Here is a 19,423-nt window from a genome sequence, read left to right as displayed (position 1 = left end):
CTGTGCACCACAACTACTGAGCCTGTGCTCTAGAGCCCGCGAGTCACAACTACTGAACATGTGTGCTACAACTACTGAAGCCTACGTGCCTAGAGCTCGTACTCTGCAACAAGAGAAGCCACCACAATGAGAAGCCCACGCACCGCAACGAAGAGTAGCCCCCGCTCGCCACAACTAGAGAAAGCCGGCATGCAGCAACAAAGACCCAGTGCAGCCAAAAATAAATAAATAAATAAAAAACAAAAAAGCAATGCAAGATGGAAATAGTGTCACCTGGGTAATCAAGTGTCCTTGGTAGTAGGTTTTGTGAAGCTTTAGTTTGAAAAGTACACAGAAAATAAAAAATAATAATAATAATTAAAAGAAAAAAGAAAGCAAGCAGGTAGTCTGTTACCTGGCAAAGGAGTAAGAGATCAACATTCTCTGGAATCCCCAAGTTTGAAAAAGAGCTGTCAAACATTTTGAATCCCCAGTGCCTTGAAATGTCAGTGTAAATGGAGTGACGAAAGCATAAAGCACATCTGAACCTCAGCCTCATGATCAGTTTTTCAGTGTCCGTTCATTTATTCAGTAAATATTGACTGAATAAGTGTTCTCAGTCCCATGGGAACACTCATGTGAACAAGGCATGGCCTGTGCCCTTGGTGGGATCAGAGTCTGTTGGGTGAGACAGGCAAGGGAATGTGATGGTTAGGTGTGGTCTAGTGTGTTGTGGTGTCCAGAAGAGGAGCCTGATTCCAGGCTTAAGAAAGTCAAGGTAGGGTTCCCATAGAAAAGAAGGTTTCATCTGAGACCAAAAGAGTGAAGTGGATTCCAAGGTAGGGGTGGGGTTGAGTATTCCAGTAGAGAGGACAGGATGTATTAAAAAAAAAAAAAAAAAAGAGAGAGAGAGAGAAAGAGACAATGAAGCACACTGCAATTAAATAGAACATCAGGGGACTTCCCTGGTGGCACAGTGGTTAAGAATCCGCCTGCCAATGCAGGGGACATGGGTTTGAGCCCTGGTCCGGGAAGATCCCATATGCCGTGGAGCAACTAACCCCATGCACCGCAACTACTGAGCTTGCACTACAGAGTCCGCGCACCACAACTACTGAGCCCATGCTCCGCAACTTCTGAAGCCCACGTGCCTAGAGCCTGTGCTCCGCAACAAGAGAAGCCACCGCAATGAGAAGACCGTGCACCACAACACAGAGTAGCCCCCACTCACCGCAACTAGAGAAAGCCCGTACAGCAGCAATGAAGACCCAACACAGCCAAAATAATAATACTCAATCAATCAATCAATCATCATTTAGAGCAAGGGTCAGCAGACAGTGTACCTCAGAACAAGTCTAGCCTGTCAGCTGTCTTTGTAAATAAAGTTTTATTGGAACACAAGCATGCCCGTTTATTTAAAGTATAATCTGTGTCGCTTTCATGGTACAAAGGCAGAGTTAAGTTATTGTGGCAGAGACTGCCTGGCCATAAAGTCAAAAATATTTACTGTCTGGTCCTTTGCAGGAACACTTTGCTGTCTCCTGATTTAGAGCACACTTTTCATAAGCAGGAATTCACTGTTGGTGGAAATCTTAATGGTTGCATGAGGGTAGATGGTAGCATGCAAAGGAAAATCAGAGGAGTGGTGAGAGATGAGACTAAGAAGGTGGTCAGGAGCTAGAGCAAGTAGTTTAGACTTTATCCTGAGGGCTATGGGGAGCCTCTGAAGGTTTTGAAGCAGGGTGGTGGTGAGGTGGTCAGATTTCTACAAGAAGCAGTGTGGCAAGGTGTTAAGGAGGGCAGGTTCTGGAGCCAGACTGTCTTGGATCAGATCTCAGTTCCATCACTTACTAGCTATGAACCTCAGACAAATTACTTACCTTCTGTGTGCCCCAATTTTCCGGTTTGTAGAATGGGAAATAATGATAATTTTTATTACAGCTATCGTGTGAGGTACTGAAGATGAAATAAGTTAATATGTGTAGAGTGTCAGGCCCAGGGGAGGTTCTCAATGGATGCTCTTACTATCCTGTCTCAGTGATCATTCTGGCTATTGGGTGGAGAATGGCTCAAAACAGAAGAACCCAGTGGTAGAATGCTGGGGCTTTATGCAAGAGATGGTGTCCTGTGCCCAGGAGAGCTCTGAAGCTTGGGTCAATGACTGTCATGGCCACTGGGACCTTCGCTCTCCATCTCTCCACCATTGTCATAATCATCTCTTTTGTCCTCCTTTATTCCAGGCCTTCAAGAGTGCACTGATGAGCTCCTACTGGTGCTCAGGGAAAGGGGATGTGATCGATGACTGGTGCAGGTGTGACCTCAGCGCCTTTGATGCCAGTGGGCTCCCCAACTGCAGCCCTCTCCCGCAGCCGGTGTACGTATGTATGGCCCCTCTTCCTCTGGCCACCCCTTTCCATGGACTCATATTCTTGTCCTGCCAGTGTAGGCCATGGCTTGCTTCTGTTCCTAAGGTGCTTCACCAGATGCCTGAAGTCTCTGGGGGCCTACCTCCTTCTTTGAGAAAGCAGGGAGCTTTGGCAGAATGGAATCGTGGCTCAGGGGTAGACACTTACACTGCAGCGTGTGCTATTTTAATAGCGCCAAGCCAGCCATCATTACTTTCTTCACTCATCCATTCGGCAGAGGTTTACTGGGCACTAACTACTGCTTTGCCAGTTCCTGTGTTGACCACTGGGACTACTGAGATAAAGAAAGTGTAGGACCTTTTCTAAGAAACTTTATATTATTCGTTCATTCAACAAATAAGTTTTGAACACCTGCTATGTGTCAGACATTGGGGAATTCATTAATGAGCAAGACAGGCACAGTCTGTGCACTTAGGGAACTGACCGTTTAGTGAGGGGGACAGATGTCAAAGCAAAAACAGGAAAGGATGATACCGTTTAAACATTTAAATAATAAAAATATGAAAGAAAAACAAAGATGTGCTAATGGACAGAACAAAGAGGGGATGCTTTAGTTGGAGGAGAGGGAGATAGTCTGGGAAGCCTCTCTGAGAAGACCTGAATTAGAGTCAGAGTTTGCCAGGCAGCAAATGGCAACAGACGTGTTTCAGGAAAAAGACAGAGCCCATGGGAAAGCCCTGACTCAGGAAACTCACCACTTGAGGAAGTAAAGGAAGGTCATCTTGATTGGGGCAGTGTGATTAAGAGGGAGAGTGGTGTGAGGAGCAGAAGAGATCTGGGCAGGAGCCAATACTGAGGATCCATTGTAAGATAGTCATTGCAGAGTTAGTGGGTATAGTGGAAAGAGAGAAGGCATCTGGGCTGGGCACAAGCAAAGTCACCATCATGGTTCTGTCCCCAACTTGCTGTGTGACTTTGTGCAGATCATCCCCTTTTCTGGGCTTTGCTTTCACCTTCTATGAAATGAGGGGATTGCACCTCCTCTCTCAAAGGACCCTCCCAGTTCTCACCTTCAAACATTCCGTTATTTCTTGCTTTGTAAAAGGATTCCCCAGGATCGCTGCCCTCTGTGAGGAAGTATTGATTTAAGGATATTAAAGCGTTGACTGATATACTGGGGGATTGAAGAGAATGGCAGAGAGGTTGGCAGATGACTGTGTTTGAAGGCACTGCCAGTTTAATTGACAGCGAAGCATCATTGAGAATATAGTTTAAACAAATGGAAAGCTAATCAACTTGCTGTGAGCACATACTGTGTACTTGGATTAATTTACTGGATTCCACATTGATCCAAAAGGTGGCTCTTTCTTATCCCCATTATGAACAAGGAAACGGAGGCTGAAAGAGGTGTAATTAATTGCCTAAGTCTACACAAGGGGTATGGTGGCGGGTTGAAGCCAGACTGAATCCTGTGCTTTTAATCTTGACCTGTGCAAACTCTTGGGGCCCAGACAGTACTGGCTGGCAAACAAACAACCTTCCCTGTCACCCCCCTAGGCTGCGGCTTTCCCCAGCAGTAGAGCCCTCCAGCACCGTGGTCTCCTTGGAGTGGGTAGATGTTCAGCCAGCTATTGGGACCAAGGTCTCTGATTATATTCTGCAGCACAAGAAAGTGGATGAATACACAGATACGGAACTCTACACGGGTAAGTAGAAAGTTCAAGACTTCCTCTTTCGTTGAGATGGTATGACAGAGGAGGGAAACTGGGATTTTCTAAATACCTTTGGAGACTTGGTGTCCTCTGAACTGGGAAGGCATTGGGAAGTTTCACTGTTCGGTGTTTGTTACCTAGTTCCCACACCTGTGTGCTTTTTGGTATGATTTTCTGCAGGGGAAGGTAGCAAATTGTACTTGTAGGGAATTTCTGATTCTCTAAGTTGGATCCACAAAGTCATATATTAAAGTGTTAGTTAATTCAGAAAAGGATTTGACCGTTTCTACTTGGGAAGGCCTACAGGTTACATTTTTGAAGACCTTGATCTGTAAATATATTATCTCTGGGACTGCGATAAAGAAATTCAAGGAATTGCCTTTTCTAGTGAGATGTACTGAGATAGTTGTCTTTCATGCTGGGGAAGAGGATTTGGAAATTATTCAGACATGCAGGAGAAGATGCGGAAAGTGGATCTTAAGGAGTGCTTTAAGTATACTTAAAGAGTATACAGGAGGCTGTGACATCCTGGAGGTGGGTCTGCAGGGCTGGTCTGGCTTAGGGCAGGCAGGGAGCCTGGGTCTGTGGGAGCTGGCCTTGAGGCTGGGCCATGAGGGCAGGCCTGGAGTGCTGGAGTGTCAGGAGCCTGGGAGCCAGCCTGGTTCCAGGGTGGGTCAAAAGCGTGAGCTTGTGGTAGTTGGCCTAGTGCTGGGCCCAGCCGGAAACCCGGGTTCAAGGGTAGATCACCTGGGGGCCTTCGGAGCTGGCAGGTGCCAGGGTGGCTTGGAGACCTGGGTTCGTGGGAGCCCACTGGGAGCCTGGTGCCATGGAAGCTGCTGGGGCCCCTGGAGACAGCAGTTGCTGGGATGAGCCAGAGTCCTGGATTCACACAGAGGTCTTCTGGGAGCCACCTACAGCCATGGGAGCTGGCTCTGGAGTGCAAAGTGAAGTTGGTCTCACTTTTCTCTTTCCTTCCACAGGGATGGTTTCTCTCTCTGCACTGGGCTGCTCAGGCTTGGGGGAGAGGTTGTAAGAGTAATGAGAATCTATCTTTCCTAACCTCCTCGAAGCATCTTTTCTTATTTTTGTGCTTCACCCAGGTGCAATGATCCCTCACCTAGAAACCTTAGTTCTTGTGAAGTATTTCTGTGCACGGACAGCTGTTCAAATTGATTTTTCGGTTCAAGTTGTCCCCACGATGCCATTACTCGGATTGGTTCAAATTGATTTTTTGATGGAGGTTGTTAGAGGGGTGATGGGGGCGTTGGGGGGTGGGGGAGAGACAAGTGCTGAAAATTCTTATGCCGCCACGTTGCTAACATTAGTCTCTGAATGATTACCAGGCGCATTTTTATAGCTCAAGTAGTGAATCCCAGAGAGGTCTGTGACCTTCCCAAAGTTCCACAGCCAGTCTGTCCTACTCCCAGCACAGTGCTTGTATCTTTATTTATTATGAATGTTGAATTCTCTGTGTCCATTGAAACGATCATAGTTTATGTTTCTTAGTTTGTTAATACGGTAAATTATATTGATGCGTTTTCAAAGGATTAAAAAAAAACACCTTGTATTCCTGGAATAAATTAATCCCACATGGTCATGATGCACTATCTTTTTTTTATATATTGTTGGATTTATTGTGTCAAAATTTTGTTTAGATTTTTGCATCCTTATTTGTCAGGTATGTTGATCAGTAGTTTTCTGGTAATGCTTGTGTCTGTTTTGCGGTCAGGATAATTCTGGCCTCTCAAAATAAATTGCAAAACATTTTCTCCTTTTTAGTTTTCTGAAAGAGTTTGGGTAGAATTAGTAATGTATTTTAAAAAAATTGTTTGGTAGAATTCACAAGTGAAATAATCTGGGCTTGGAGCTTTTCTTGTAAGAAGGTTTTAATTACTAACTTAATTCCCTGATAGATGTAGGGCTATTCAGGTTATGAATTTCTTCTTAAGTGATTTTGGTACCTTGTGTATTTCAAAGAATTTATCCATTTCGTGTAAGTTATAAAATTTACTGGCAAAAAATTGTGATATTCTGTTATTATTTTTTTAATATTTATGGAATTTATAGTGATATTCTCATTCTTGATATCGGTAATTTCTGTCATCTCTCTCTTTTTTTCTGATCAATCTGGAAAGAAGGTTGTGTAATTTATTTATCTTCTCAAAGAATCCGCTTTGATTTCACCTATTTTTGCTATTTTCCATTTCATTGATTTCTACTCTGACCTTTGTTATTTCTTTTCTTTGGCTTATTTTAGGTTTAGTTTGTTCCTCTTTTTTTTAGATTTTTAATGTGGTAGCTGAAGTTGTTGATTTGAGATTTTTCTTGTAAGACAAGTATTTTCCCTAATTACTGCTTTAGTGGCTTACCACAGATTTTTGATAAATTGTGTTTTCATTTTCATTCAGTTCAAAATATCTTTTAATTTCCCTTTTGTTTTCTTCTTTGACCCATGGATTCTTTAGATGCATGTTACTTAATTTCCAAATATTTGGGGATTTTTCAGATAACTTTCTGTCATTGAATTTTAATTTGATTCCACTATATCAGAGTATACACTTTTTATGGCTTTAATCATTTTATTTTTTAAAATTTTTATTTTATATTGGAGTATAGTTGATTAACAAAGTTGTGTTAGTTTCAGGTGTACAGCAAAGTGATTCAGTTATACATATTTTCAAGTTCTTTTTCCATTTAGGTTATTACAGAATATTGAGCAGGGTTCCCTGTGCTGTACAGTAGGGCCTATTATCTATTTTAAATATAGCAGTGTGTATATGTCAATTCCAAACTCCTAATCTATCCCTCCGCCTGACCCTTCCCCCATAACCCTAAGTTTGTTCTCTAACTCTGTGAATCTGTTTCTGTTTTGTAAATAAGTTCACTTGTATAATTTTTTTTTTTAGATTCCACATATAAGTGATATCATATGATATTTGTCTTTCTCTGTCTGACTTACTTCACTTAGTATGATAATCTCCAGGTCCATTCATGTTGCTGCAAATGCATTATTTCATTCTTTTTAATGGCTGAGTAATATTCCATTGTATATATGTACCACATCTTCTTTATCCATTCCTCAGTCGATGGACATTTAGATTGCTTCCATGTCTTGGCTATTGTAAACAGTGCTGCAATGAACATTGAGGTGCATGTATCTCCTTGAATTATGATTTTCTCTGGATATATGCCCAGGAGTGGGGTTGCTGGATCATTTTAAATTTATTAAGACTGGTTTTATGGCACAGGATATGGTCTATCATTGTTTTCAGTGTCCAGTTTAAAATCATGTATTTTCTTCTATTTATGGATGAGTTTTTCTATGAATGCTAGTTAGATCAAATTGGTTGATTGTGTTGTTCAAGTCTTCTAAATCCTTTCTGATTTTCTGTCTTCTTGTTGTATCAATACTTGAAAGAATGGTACTGAAACCTCTGATGATGATTGTGGATATATCTGTTTCTCCTTATAGTTCTATCAGTTTTTACTTTATGCGTTTTGAAGCTCTGTTATTAAATGAATAAACATTTATAATTTTTATATCCTCTTGATGAATCAGTCCCTTTATCATTGTGAAATGGTTGTCTGTATCCATGTTACATTTTTTGCTCCAAAATCTACTTTTTTCTGATATTAATATAACTTTCTCAGCTTTCTTCTGATTAGTGTTAGAATGATTTACCATTTTTTATTTTTTTACTCTTATATTACTTGTGCCTTTTTTTTTTTTTTTTTTTTTTAATGGCTGTGTTGGGTCTTCGTTTCTGTGCAAGGGCTTTCTCTAGTTGTGGCAAGCGGGGGCCCCACTCTTCATCGCAGTGCGCGGGCCTCTCACTCTCGCGGCCTCTGTTATTGCGGAGCACAGGCTCCAGACGCGCAGGCTCAGTAATTGTGGCTCATGGGCCCAGTTGCTCCGCGGCATGTGGGATCTTCCCAGACCAGGGCTCGAATCCGTGTCCCCTGCATTGACAGGCAGATTCTCAACCACTGCGCCACCAGGGAAGCCCATACTTGTGCCTTTATATTTAATATGGGTTTCTTGTAGACAGCATGCATTTAGGTCTTTATTCTTTTCTTTTTCTTCTTTTTTTTTTTTCCTAATCCAAGCTGACATTGTTATCTTTACCTTGGGGTGTTTAGACCATTTATGTTTAATATGATATTGTTGTGGTTAGGTTTAAGTTTATCATTGTGCTGTTTGTTTTCTATTGTTCCACTTTTCTTTGTTTCCTTCTCTTTTTCTATCTTCTTTTAGATTGAGTGTATTAATTATTCCATTTTATTTCTTTTGTTGATTTATTATAACTCTCTTTTGTTTAGTGATTACTTTAGGGTTTATATATTCATATTTAACATATCACAGTGTGCCCTCAAGTGCCATTATAACACTTCATATGCAGTAAAAGAACCTTATATAGTATACTTTTATTTCTTTCCTCCAAGTCTTTATGCTATATTGTCATACATTTTACTCATATACATAAGTTTCATAATTCATTGTTATTTTCCTAAAAGAGTAATTATCCTTTAAGTATATTTAATTAATAGTTTTATTGTTTACTCATGTACTTACATTTTTGGTGTTCTTCATTCTTTTACATACATCCATATTTTCATCTGATTTCATTATCTTTCTGCCTGAAGGATATATTTTATTATTTCTTATAGTTCAGGTTTGTTAATGATGAATTCTTTCTGCTTTTGCTTTTGTAAGCTATTATGGCTGGGTACAGTATTCTAGATCGGCATATTTTTCTTTTCATAATTTAAAGATGTTGCTCCTGTGTCTTGCTTACATTAGCAATTTATTGTGTTTGAGGTTTATTAAGCTTCTTGGATCTATGGGTTTACCATTTTAGCCCATCTAGAAAATTGGGGGCCATTATTTTTCTCTCTCTCCATCTTTTTCTCCTTCAGTGACTCTAAAAATATGTGTATTCAGCCACTTGAAATTGTTCTTTATCTCACTGATGCTCTTTTCATTTTTTAAAATTATTTCTTTTTGCTTGTTTCCTTTGGGATAGTTTCTAGTGCTATGTCTTCATTGCCTTCTGCAATATCTAATCTACTGTTAATCTATGCAGTGATTTTTTTTTAACTCAGACATTGTAATTTTCTATTTATTTATTTATTTTTGGTTGCTTTGGGTCTTTATTGCTGTGTGTGGGCTTTTTCTAGTTGTGTCGAATAGGGGCTACTCTTTGTTGCGGTGCGCGGGCTTCTCATTGTGGTGGCTTCTCTTGTTGTGGAGCATGGGGTCTAGGAGCGTGGGCTTCAGTAGTTGTGTCACGTGGGCTCAGTAGTTGTGGCTCGCGGGCTCTAGAGCAGAGGCTCAGTAGTTGTGGCACATGGGCTTAGTTGCTCCGGGGCATTTGGGATCTTCCTGGACCAGGGATCAAAACTCTGTCCTGCATTGGCACATTGGCAGGAGGATTCTTAACCACTGCACCACCAGGGAAGTCTAGACATTGTAATTTTCATCTTAGGAGGTTCAATTTGTTTTTTTAAACATTTATTTTAAATTAATTAATTAATTTATTTTTGGCTGCATTGGGCCTTCATTGCTGCACGTGGGCTTTCTCTAGTTGCATTGAGCGGGGGCTACTCTTCATTGTGGTGAGCAGGCTTCTCATTGCAGTGGCTTCTCTTGTTGCGGAGCACAGGCTCTGAGCGCACGGGCTTTAGTAATTGTGGCACGTGGGCTAAAGTACTTGTGACTCGTGGGCTCTAGAGCTCAGGCTCAGTAGTTGTGGTGCACGGGCTTAGTTGCTCCTCACAGCATGTGGGATCTTCCCGGACCAGGGCTCAAACCCGTGTCCCCTGCATTCGCAGGTGGATTCTTAACCACTGTGCCACCAAGGAAGTCCCAGGAAGTTCAATTTGATCTGGCTAGTATATGGCATATATAGTCATAACATTTTTGAGTATGGAATAGAGTTATAATAATGGTTTTGATGTCCTTGTTTCCTAATTCTAACATCTGTATCAGTTCTGGGTCAGTTTAAATGGATTGATTTCTCTCCTCATTATGTGTTGAATTTCCTTCTTCTTTGCATGCCAGGTAATTTTTGATTAAATGCCAGACATTGTGATATTTGCCTTGTTGGGTTCTGGATACTTTTGTATTCCTATAAATATTTTTGAACTCTATTCTGGGCCACAGTTAAGTTATTTGGAGACAGTTTGATTCTTTTGGGTCTTACTTTTAAGATTTGTTAGATGGAACCAGAGCAGTGTTTAGTCTAGGGCTAATTATTCCCTACTACTGAGGCAAGACCCTTCAGTGTGTTCTACACAATGACCCATGAATTATGAGATTTTCCAGTGTGACTGGGAGGAATAGGCACTATTTCTGGCCCCTGTATGAGCAATGGGCATTGTTCTGTCTAATCCTCTTGGATTGGTAGGCTCCTTACATACATCCATTAACCAGTACTTTGCTGAGTATTGAAAGGGGACCCTACACAGATCTCTTCAATTTTCTCTCTGTACAGCTCTCTCCTCTCCATTACTCTATCCTATAAACTCTAGTCACTTTCATCTCCCTGGACTAAGAACTCTGCCTTCTCAATTTAGGGAATCTTCCAGGCATCTCCCTGCAGTGACCTAGAAACTCTCTAAAGGCAGGAAGCTGCAGAAATTTTAGGGCTCACAGAATTTGTTTTCCATATTTCAAGATCTCTGTCCTCTGTTGCCAGATTTCCAGTTTGAAAACTTGTTTTATGTTATTTTCTTTTTAAAAAATCCTTAATGTTTCAGGTAGTAGGGTAAATAAATCTAGTCTCTGTTTCTCCATCTAGTCCAGAAATGGAAATCCAAGATTCTTCCTTCTGATTGTCTAGGAACCAGTGTTCTGATCCAAGAGTTCCTTTTTTTTGATAGAGATAAAACTTCTTTTTAGTTACATGGTCTGGGGACACCCCACAGAGATATTACCCCTTCTTCTTCCTGCTGCCATTCAGAAGTTTGAAGATAATGACATATCTGCCACCATCTTTACAGGTTCTTCTAATTCTTTCTTGTGCTACTTGACTTTAATTCTCTCCACCATCCAATTCTTGAATTTTTCAGTGGACAATTGTCTTTAAAGAAGCAGGATAATGACTCTTATGTCTTTATAATTTGGTATCCTTCCACAGTGCCTGACGTACATAGACGTTCAGTGTTCACTGAATTGAATTATATGTGGGTAGGCATATATATGTTTTAACTTTTCAACTCTGATGTTAATTCTTTGAGTACTGTGTGGCCTTATGAGGTCTTACGTAGTTCTAGAGACTAGCTGAGTACATAGTAAGCCTTCTAAAATGTGTTATGATTAATTGATGCTGTAGATGATTGGCAGTGGATATCTGAAGCAGAAACCTCATCTCTTTGCCTCCTTGCCACTTTTATTACGTCTCAACAATCTCAAAAGTAAACTTGGACCAAATTTGAAAATTTCAGTCAACTTGACTGAACTTTATCTTAGAGGTTACCAGCCAAATTAAGGAGCGTGGGCTATTTTTTTTTTTCCCAAAAAAAACCTGGCTTCTGCTTTCAGTTTCTACCACTTCTCCATGAGAAATCTAGGGCCAGTCGACATCCTTTCTGGGTCTCAGTTTCCCTGTCTGTGGAATGGGGAAAATAACACTTATTTCATTAGCTACTTTGAGAGTCAAATGTAGCACAGTTCTTGAGACATGGTAAGTACTGATAAATGCTAGTTGCTTCTAATTTCCATGAATTAAAAAAAGAAAAAGGAAAATTCAATGTTAGGAAGAAAACAAACAATAAAATAAGGTTTAAGACTTGTTTTGTTAGAGAGTTAGGATTGCTCACACATTTGGCCAGGTGAGGCCAGAATAAGGAAATGAGGGCTTTTTCTTTGATCTCTGGATTTTTGCTGGCAGCCGAGTGCAGTGCTGTAATTGTTTATTTATTCACAAGCTCACGCATGCGTGTGCACAGATATACATGCATACACACATTCTCTCTCTCTCACACACACATGCTTTATGACTGCCATCTGTTCAACACCCTTTTGAACTAGCTGTTGAAATGCGTACTCTCCCTCCCTGTCTCCTTCTCCTGTCCCCCACCCCTGGGTTTGGCGCCCTCTTTGTTTCCTTCGGAGAAGCCATTGCTCTGTCGGTCCTGGGACTCTATTGGGAAAGCCAAGCATAACTAGCCTCCTGTTCCAGTTGTTTTGAGCAGAGACAGGGCTTGTTTTGGGGGGGGTGGCTGAATTCCCCGCACGCTAATCTGTCATCGATATTAAAAACAGACGTCTGGTTCTCCCCCGTGGCCTCATCAGAGAAATTGGCATGGGTTTCAGCCTCTTGGGCAGGGCTAGATGCAGGGGGGTGGGAATAAGAAGGCGGGGTGAGGCACAAGCAAATTTAATGAATCCAAATACCATGTTTGACCTACGGAGAAAAAGGCTGAGGAAGGCGGGAGGGGGGATTGTCCCGAGGTTACACACATGAGCTAGTGGGAGAGTCAGTGCTAGAATGGGGGCTCTGGTTTCTTTACCTGCTCTCCCTGCCAAGTCCAAATATCTTTCCACCAGTGATATTACCTCTGGTGTGCTTTGTTCTTGTTGAGAATAAACCAAGAAGCAAATGGAAATTAGGGGATACAGGGTATCTGTGTGTCTGGGCAGGATGGAGTATCTAGACATATGATGGCAGCTGGGGGGCTCTTCTAGAGAATGTAGCTCTCCAGACTCATTGCTTCTTTGTCATACATGCCAGCTTCTGAGAATCCCAAAACTTTAGAGTAGCAGGACCTTAGCAGTGAGTCCAACTCCCTCATTGCAAGGATCAGAAAAGGAAAGACAAGAAGTGGAAGGGTCTCACCCAACGTCATAACCTCCTACCACACTCCCCTGAAGTTTCTTTGGTCAGCTGCTGGAATATTTTTTAACCTTTTAAAAATCAGAGACTTCTCCCTCTCCCCATGGGATTCCCAGCTTCGCTTTGGGTTTTGGTTCAGGACTGAAAGGCCAGCTGGCTCTGTCGGACCCCGCACGAGGCAGTGGGCCCTCTCTACCATCCCCCACATCTCCTCACGAAAGGCAGCAACATCTGGAGCCGGTCAGTGCCCCTTTCTGTCCTGGCATTTGGGAGCCTGATGGGCTGCTCCCCAGCTTATCAGCACCAGGCTCCCCTCCCGCCAACTCTCAGTTCTTATCTCTGTGTCTTCCTTTCTCTATCCTCGCTCTCTCCTTCCTCCCTTCCTTCTTTTCCTCTATGTGTGTCCCTCTTGACATCTTTCTCTCTGTCTCCTCTTTTTCCTTTTTTACTTCGTGCCACCTTCTGCCTATGTCTCAGTCTATCTTTTCCTGTCTTTATCTCTTCGAGCTGCTTAGGCATGAGCTGCTCATCTAGATTCATCTAGATCTGGGTTAAGAATAATATCCTGAAGGGTCAGAAGACACCTCTCTCCATCCCCAACGCAATTCTCTAAACCCTCCCTCCCTGTTTCCATTAAGTCTAATCTGCGACTGAAAGGACACCGCCCACACCCTCTCCCTGCACACACACCATCCCATCTTAGACCTTAGACCGATGACCTTCTCAAGTGACGGGGAGCAGTTATGGAGGTGGGTTTGTGTGGGGAATAACTTAAAGCAAAGGACAGCAAGGTCTCACATCCCCCAGTAGCTGAGAGGATGGTGGCAGCAGCGGCTGTGATGGAGTGATTACATCGGAGCTGTTTATGAAATTCCGTGGAAATTACTCATAGCTCCTCAAACAGTGCAGGCCATGGCTGAGCCCTACTCTTTGTCTGAGAAGCTAGAAGAGCCCTCACCCGCCTGCTGTCTGCCTGCCCTGGACCAACTTGAGGGAGGTGATGTCATTGGAGACTGGGCCCCACTCCCTCAGCTAGAGTGGAGGGGGGTGAAGGAAATATGTTTTACAGGGTGAGGTACAAACTGACATGCCTGCAAACATCTGGAACTGATCTCAGGTCCTCAGAAAATGTTTCTGTCACTCCAGCTGCTCTTTGGGTGAGAGGTTTCTAAAGTCAAGGGCCTCCAAAGGGAAAAGGTACTTGGAGGGTCTTAATTCTCTCCATTCCCCCATGCCACCCAACCTGCCTTTTATATCACCGAGGGTTTTGTTTTGTTTTGTTTTTTTAACAGTTCACAAAGCACGCTTGTCTGTTTCATTCATGTGTATGGAGCTCTTACTGTGGTCCAGACACTGCAGGGTGTGTTGGGCATGGAATAGGAGCAAGGAGGGCATGAATCCTGCCCTTGGGGAGTTTATAAGTCTACTAGGAGATAAATACAGTTTAGCAAGAAATTACCCTAAAGCATGGTAGGTGATGAAACAGTTCATACACTGTAAGAGCACAGATTAGAGGTTTCTAACTCAGTCTAGTGGCATCGGTAAAGGCTATGCAGAGGAAGTGAGGCAATTGTTCAAAATTCTGGTCCCAGTAATTAATCATACTGGTCAAACCTCACTTAAGACTATCAGCCTCCCCACGTGGAGCTCACCCTCTGGCTGAAAAGACTGCTCTTGAGGTTTCCCTTTCTCCCTGCTGCCACCTGTCACCATGCTTGACCTTCGTAGCAGCTGCCCATTATAGATGCCAAGAGAAGAAAAGCTAGCTTTCCCTCTGTACTCTCCAGAACCTCCTTCTAGGCCAGGGAAGAATTATGGTAGGTAGGTGCCTACCTCCCATCCAAAGACTTTGTCAGGATTAAATCCGTCCTTCCTTATGACCCTGAAATGCAGTCATTCCCCAAAAGATAAAGCTAAATAGAATCCAGCCTTCATCTTCTTGCTTCAACTGGAACTGATGCTCCAAGTATCAAAGCTGCTGGTTTTGAGTTTTCTCTCCATCTATGCTCTTGTCATCACAGTAGATGTGTTCAGGTCCTCCTGGGTTCCGAGCCCTACCACCCAGTCTCTCACTTCCTTAGCCTGCTCATCTCCAGTGAACTCTCTTCCGGTCCAGCTCAGCCACCCACTCCTAGTTCACACCCTGGAGTTGTCCTCATGTGATGATGTCCCATCAAAATCATTAGCTCCAATATCCCACTCTCTTTTATCCTGTTTGTTTTTTATCTCTCACCCCTACCATATCTGTCTTTTAACTCAACATGATTCCCTGTTCCTAGGTATCACTGCTCTATCTCCGTCTATCAGTTCCAACTATTTTTTAGTCATCTCCCTATCCATGTGAAATGGACTGAATGTTTATGTCCCCCTAAAATTCATATGTTGAAAGCCTAACCCCCAAGGTGATGGTATTAACAGGTGGGGCACTTGGTCAGTGATAAGGTCACGAGGGCAGATCTTCATGAATTGGATCAGTGCCCTTTTAAAAGACACCCCAGAGAAATCCCTCAGTCTTCTACTTTGTGAAGTTAAAGTGAGAAGAAGGCCATCTAATAGGAAGTGGACCCAAAGCCTATTGATGTCTTGATCTTGGACTTTCCAGCGTCCAGAACTGTGAGAAATACATTTCTGTTGCTTATAAGCTACCCATCTATGGTATTTTGTTGTAGCAACCCGGAAGGACTGAGACACCATGGTAGAGTTCATGGCTCATATTTTAATCACTGTTCTCAACCACCTCCTGATCTCTCTTGCCTTTCTGTTCTTCCGTTGCCCTGCTTGGCCAAACCCCTACACTGGATGCACGCAGCAGCTCTCCATCCTCTCCTCTGCTAATACATACATCAAACAGCTAGTGAGAAGCACACAGTTGAGAATATTTGGCACAAATATATCAACAGTCACCAATGTCAACCGGGCTCTTCATGCTACCTGGCAATCCTACTAGACTTCTCCTATCAATTTACTTTCTCTTTCACCAGGCTTCAATTCATGGCACCTTATTCTTACCCCTCTCTCAGCAAATAATCTTGGGTCCTCATTTTCAGAGAAAATAGTATAGGGAGTAGGTAAACTTCCCTCCTTAACTATTTTAAATCTGTATGCTTCTTTCTGCGTATTCTTTCCCTTCCCTCCTGTAGCAATGTAGGAGGTGCCCTTCTTCCTCTATAAAGTTAATCCTTCTATTGCACTGTTTCCTGTACCCTACTAAATTTCTAGGAAATTTGACATATCAATTATCCCTCTATATTCTATGCTTCCAATCTCTCCTTCTTTAGTAGATTACTTTTACCATTGTTTAAATGTGCTCATATGTTTTTCTTTAAAAAAAAAAGCATTCCATCTTACACTCTCATAACTATCTCACTTCTCTTCTTTATAAACACACTTTTGAAAGTAGAGTCTGCAGTGGCTGACTCCATTTCTTCACTTTCCACTGGTTCCTTAACTCCCTCCACTCTGTCTCCTGCTACCTCCAAGTTTACTGAAACATTTTTCTCCACAAACATCCGTAACCTCCATGTCATTACATCCAATGACTTTTTTTTTTTTTTTTGGGGGGCCATAGACTTACTTGATGTCTTCAAGCATTCTACAGGATTCATCATTCTCTTCTGAAACCTTTGCTTTTTTTGGTTTCTTTGACACCATGCTCTCCCTCCTGGTTTTACACCCGCCTCTCGGACTCCACCTCAGCCTCCCTTGCAGACTGGGTCCTCCCCATCTGCTCTTTAAATCCTAGAGCAGCTTAGACCTTGGTCTTTTATCTTCGTTTTTCAATTTAAACTCTCTCTGGGCTAACATCCACTCCCATAGTTATGATCAGTATAATCACTGCTCTTACATTTGTGTTTCCACCTCATTGTTCTGAACTGTCTGTTCATATCCAGCTGACTAGAAGCATCTGCAACTTGATGTCTCACAAGCAATTCAAACCCAACACATACAAAACTGAACTTGTTAGCATCTCCCCACTAGTGTGCTCCTGTCTACGTGCTCATTTACTCTCTCTATAACTGGTACCACTATAAATTCAGTTCCTCGAAGCAAAATCCCAAGGTTTAACTCTTTTCTCTAGTTCATCCTCATATTCAATTTACAACCAAGTTGTTTTGCTTTGATCTCCATTATCTTTTTTCCCCAGTTTTATTGAAATATAATTGACATACAACATTATCTCTTGAATCTATTCCTTTGTTTCTATTCTCATTGCATGGTCTAAACCACCCATCATCTCTTGCAATGACTTTCTTTTTTTTTTTTTTTTTTTTTAAGGTAGAGGAATGGGGACTTTTTTTTAAAATTTATTTATTTATTTATTCATTTTTGGCTGTGTTGGGTCTTCGTTTCTGTGCGAGGGCTTTCTCCAGTTGCGGCAAGCGGGGGCCACTCTTCATCGTAGTGCGCGGGCCTCTCACTATCGCGGCCTCTCTTGTTGCGGAGCACAGGCTCCAGATGCGCAGGCTCAGTAGTTGTGGCTCACGGGCCTAGTTGCTCCGCGGCATGTGGGATCTTCCCAGACCAGGGCTGGAACCCGTGTCCCCTGCATTGGCAGGCAGATTCTCAACCACTGCGCCACCAGGGAAGCCTGCAATGACTTTCTAATTAGTCTTCATATTAGCCACTTTTTATCCCTTTCAGTTATCAATTCTAAAGCCAGAGTTACCCTTCAAAATGCAGCTTTGGATCCTATCCAGTGCCTAGAACAGTGCCTGGCATATCATAAACACTCAATAAATATTTGATGAATATCTGATTTATAAGTATCATTTTCCTAATTTATACCCTTTAAGAGCTTTCCATTACTCTTCTAACTAAATGGAAAAAAAATGTTGACATGGCCTTTAAGGTTATGAATAACTGTTCTTGCCTACTTCTCCAGTCTCCTGTCTGCTCTTGATAGCACTGATTTTCTTTCCCACTTAGGTCTATACACTCAGGTCTCAGCTTAAATGTCACTTATCAGAATCTTCAGATTATATTTGGCCCTTTCTTTAATTATGTGAACTTTTAGCATTTAATATTCTTCTTGTAGCACTTACTATAATTATGACGAATGCATTTTGATTTGGGGGGAAGAAAGGTTGAGCATTTTCCTTTCTCGCTAGAATACTAGCTCCTCTGAAGTGGAGTTATGTTCATCTTTTTCATGACTCTAGCCCAGTGCCTAGTAAAATGTCAGGCATATAGGAGGCACCCAATAAGGACCTGAAGTGTGAGCAGGAAGAAAGAGATGAAGTGAAGGTTGAGAGGTACATGAGGATAGAGAGTATTCCAGGTAGAGGGAAAAGCATGTACAGTGACCTTAAAGTATAAAAGGGTTGTGTGCTCAAGTTTAAATTTTGAGTGGCAGGAATAAAAGAGAAGAGACTATAGCAGGGTTGAAATTACAGGGAGTTGTTTAACGCATGCTAAAGAGTGAAAGTTTCATCACCCTGGCTGCCCTATGGAAGATGAATTGAATCCATTATCTCATTTTATCCGCAAATTATTTTATCTGCAAATTATTCCTTCCAAGTGGCGGGGGATTATTATCTCCATTTACAGGTGAGGGAGTTGAAGATAAGTCTTGTGAAGTTGATAGTTGAAGGTCAAACTTCTAAGAAGAGCGGGGTCAGGAATTGAATTTGGGTCTCCTGACTGTTTAATCCACATTTCTTTCTCACTGGCAGTGTAATACTAGCCAGAGGCAAGGAGCCCCTGGATTGGGGGAGCAAAAAGAATGGCTGAATGGTCTTTTTCTACAGAACTTTATTGCCCTAAGAAAGGATTCTGTGTGGCAGTAGGGGTTAGACCAGGTGGCCCGGTCCGTAGGACTAAGACTCAGCTTCTGTTGCCCACCTGGAGAGATGGCCAACATGGAACTGAGAAGAGGCATCAAAGAGATAGCCCTAAGGTGAAAAGAGAATGGAAGAAAAGGGGTACACCTGTAAGGTCTCTCCATCTTCCACCTGACATGGGGAGGTGGGAGAGAAGTAGATTTTCCTTCTAAGACATTACTGACTGACTTGAAAAAAATCTTAGTTAATTACTTTTCCATTATGCCTCGACTCTGTCTTTGTTTTCTTCCCCACTAAGACCACTCTAGATAATTCCAATATAACTTCCTCACCAGGCTCCCCTGCTTCTAGTCTTGTCCCTATATTCAGTCTTCCTCATGCTGCCATTCTTATCTGTCTATACCAGTGTTTCCCAAAACACATTCCCCATATGTGACTTTCCTAAGAAAAAAAAAAAAAATCAGTACTAAACATGAATATTTCTCAGTATCGTTGTGAGCAACCAATGGAATGATATATGATGTGTGTGAGATGCTTGGTGCATCGAAGATATACAATAATCACTCATCCTCTTTCCTTTGTTCTTACCATCTTTGAAAACATTCATAATGCTCCTACTTATCTGAAATAATTTGCCTTAAACTAGGTAGCAAACCAGTGGCTACATAGCGTTCTTTTTTAATATTTGAGTATGTTGTCATCATTTGAAATCTGCAAGATTTTTACATAAAAATCTGGATTCCTGGCTT

At 42.0% G+C, this 19,423-nt stretch overlaps 1 protein-coding gene across 4 annotated transcripts in view; it reads left to right on the top strand.

The window, feature by feature from the left end:
• ASTN2 (astrotactin 2) overlaps positions 1-19,423 on the top strand; it is an 895,599-nt gene that overhangs the window by 735,313 nt on the left and 140,863 nt on the right. For all 4 annotated transcript variants that reach the window (XM_059925469.1, XM_059925467.1, XM_059925466.1 and 1 more), the window contains 2 exons: positions 2,220-2,353; positions 3,903-4,051. In XM_059925469.1, coding sequence (XP_059781452.1) covers positions 2,220-2,353; positions 3,903-4,051 — 283 coding nt within the window. The remainder of the gene's footprint in view (positions 1-2,219; positions 2,354-3,902; positions 4,052-19,423) is intronic.

This window comes from Balaenoptera ricei, chromosome 6 (genome assembly GCF_028023285.1).
Source record: "Balaenoptera ricei isolate mBalRic1 chromosome 6, mBalRic1.hap2, whole genome shotgun sequence".
NCBI lineage: Eukaryota > Metazoa > Chordata > Mammalia > Artiodactyla > Balaenopteridae > Balaenoptera > Balaenoptera ricei.
The sequence above is the reverse complement of the archived record's forward strand: the minus strand, read 5'-3'. Positions and strand labels throughout refer to the sequence as shown.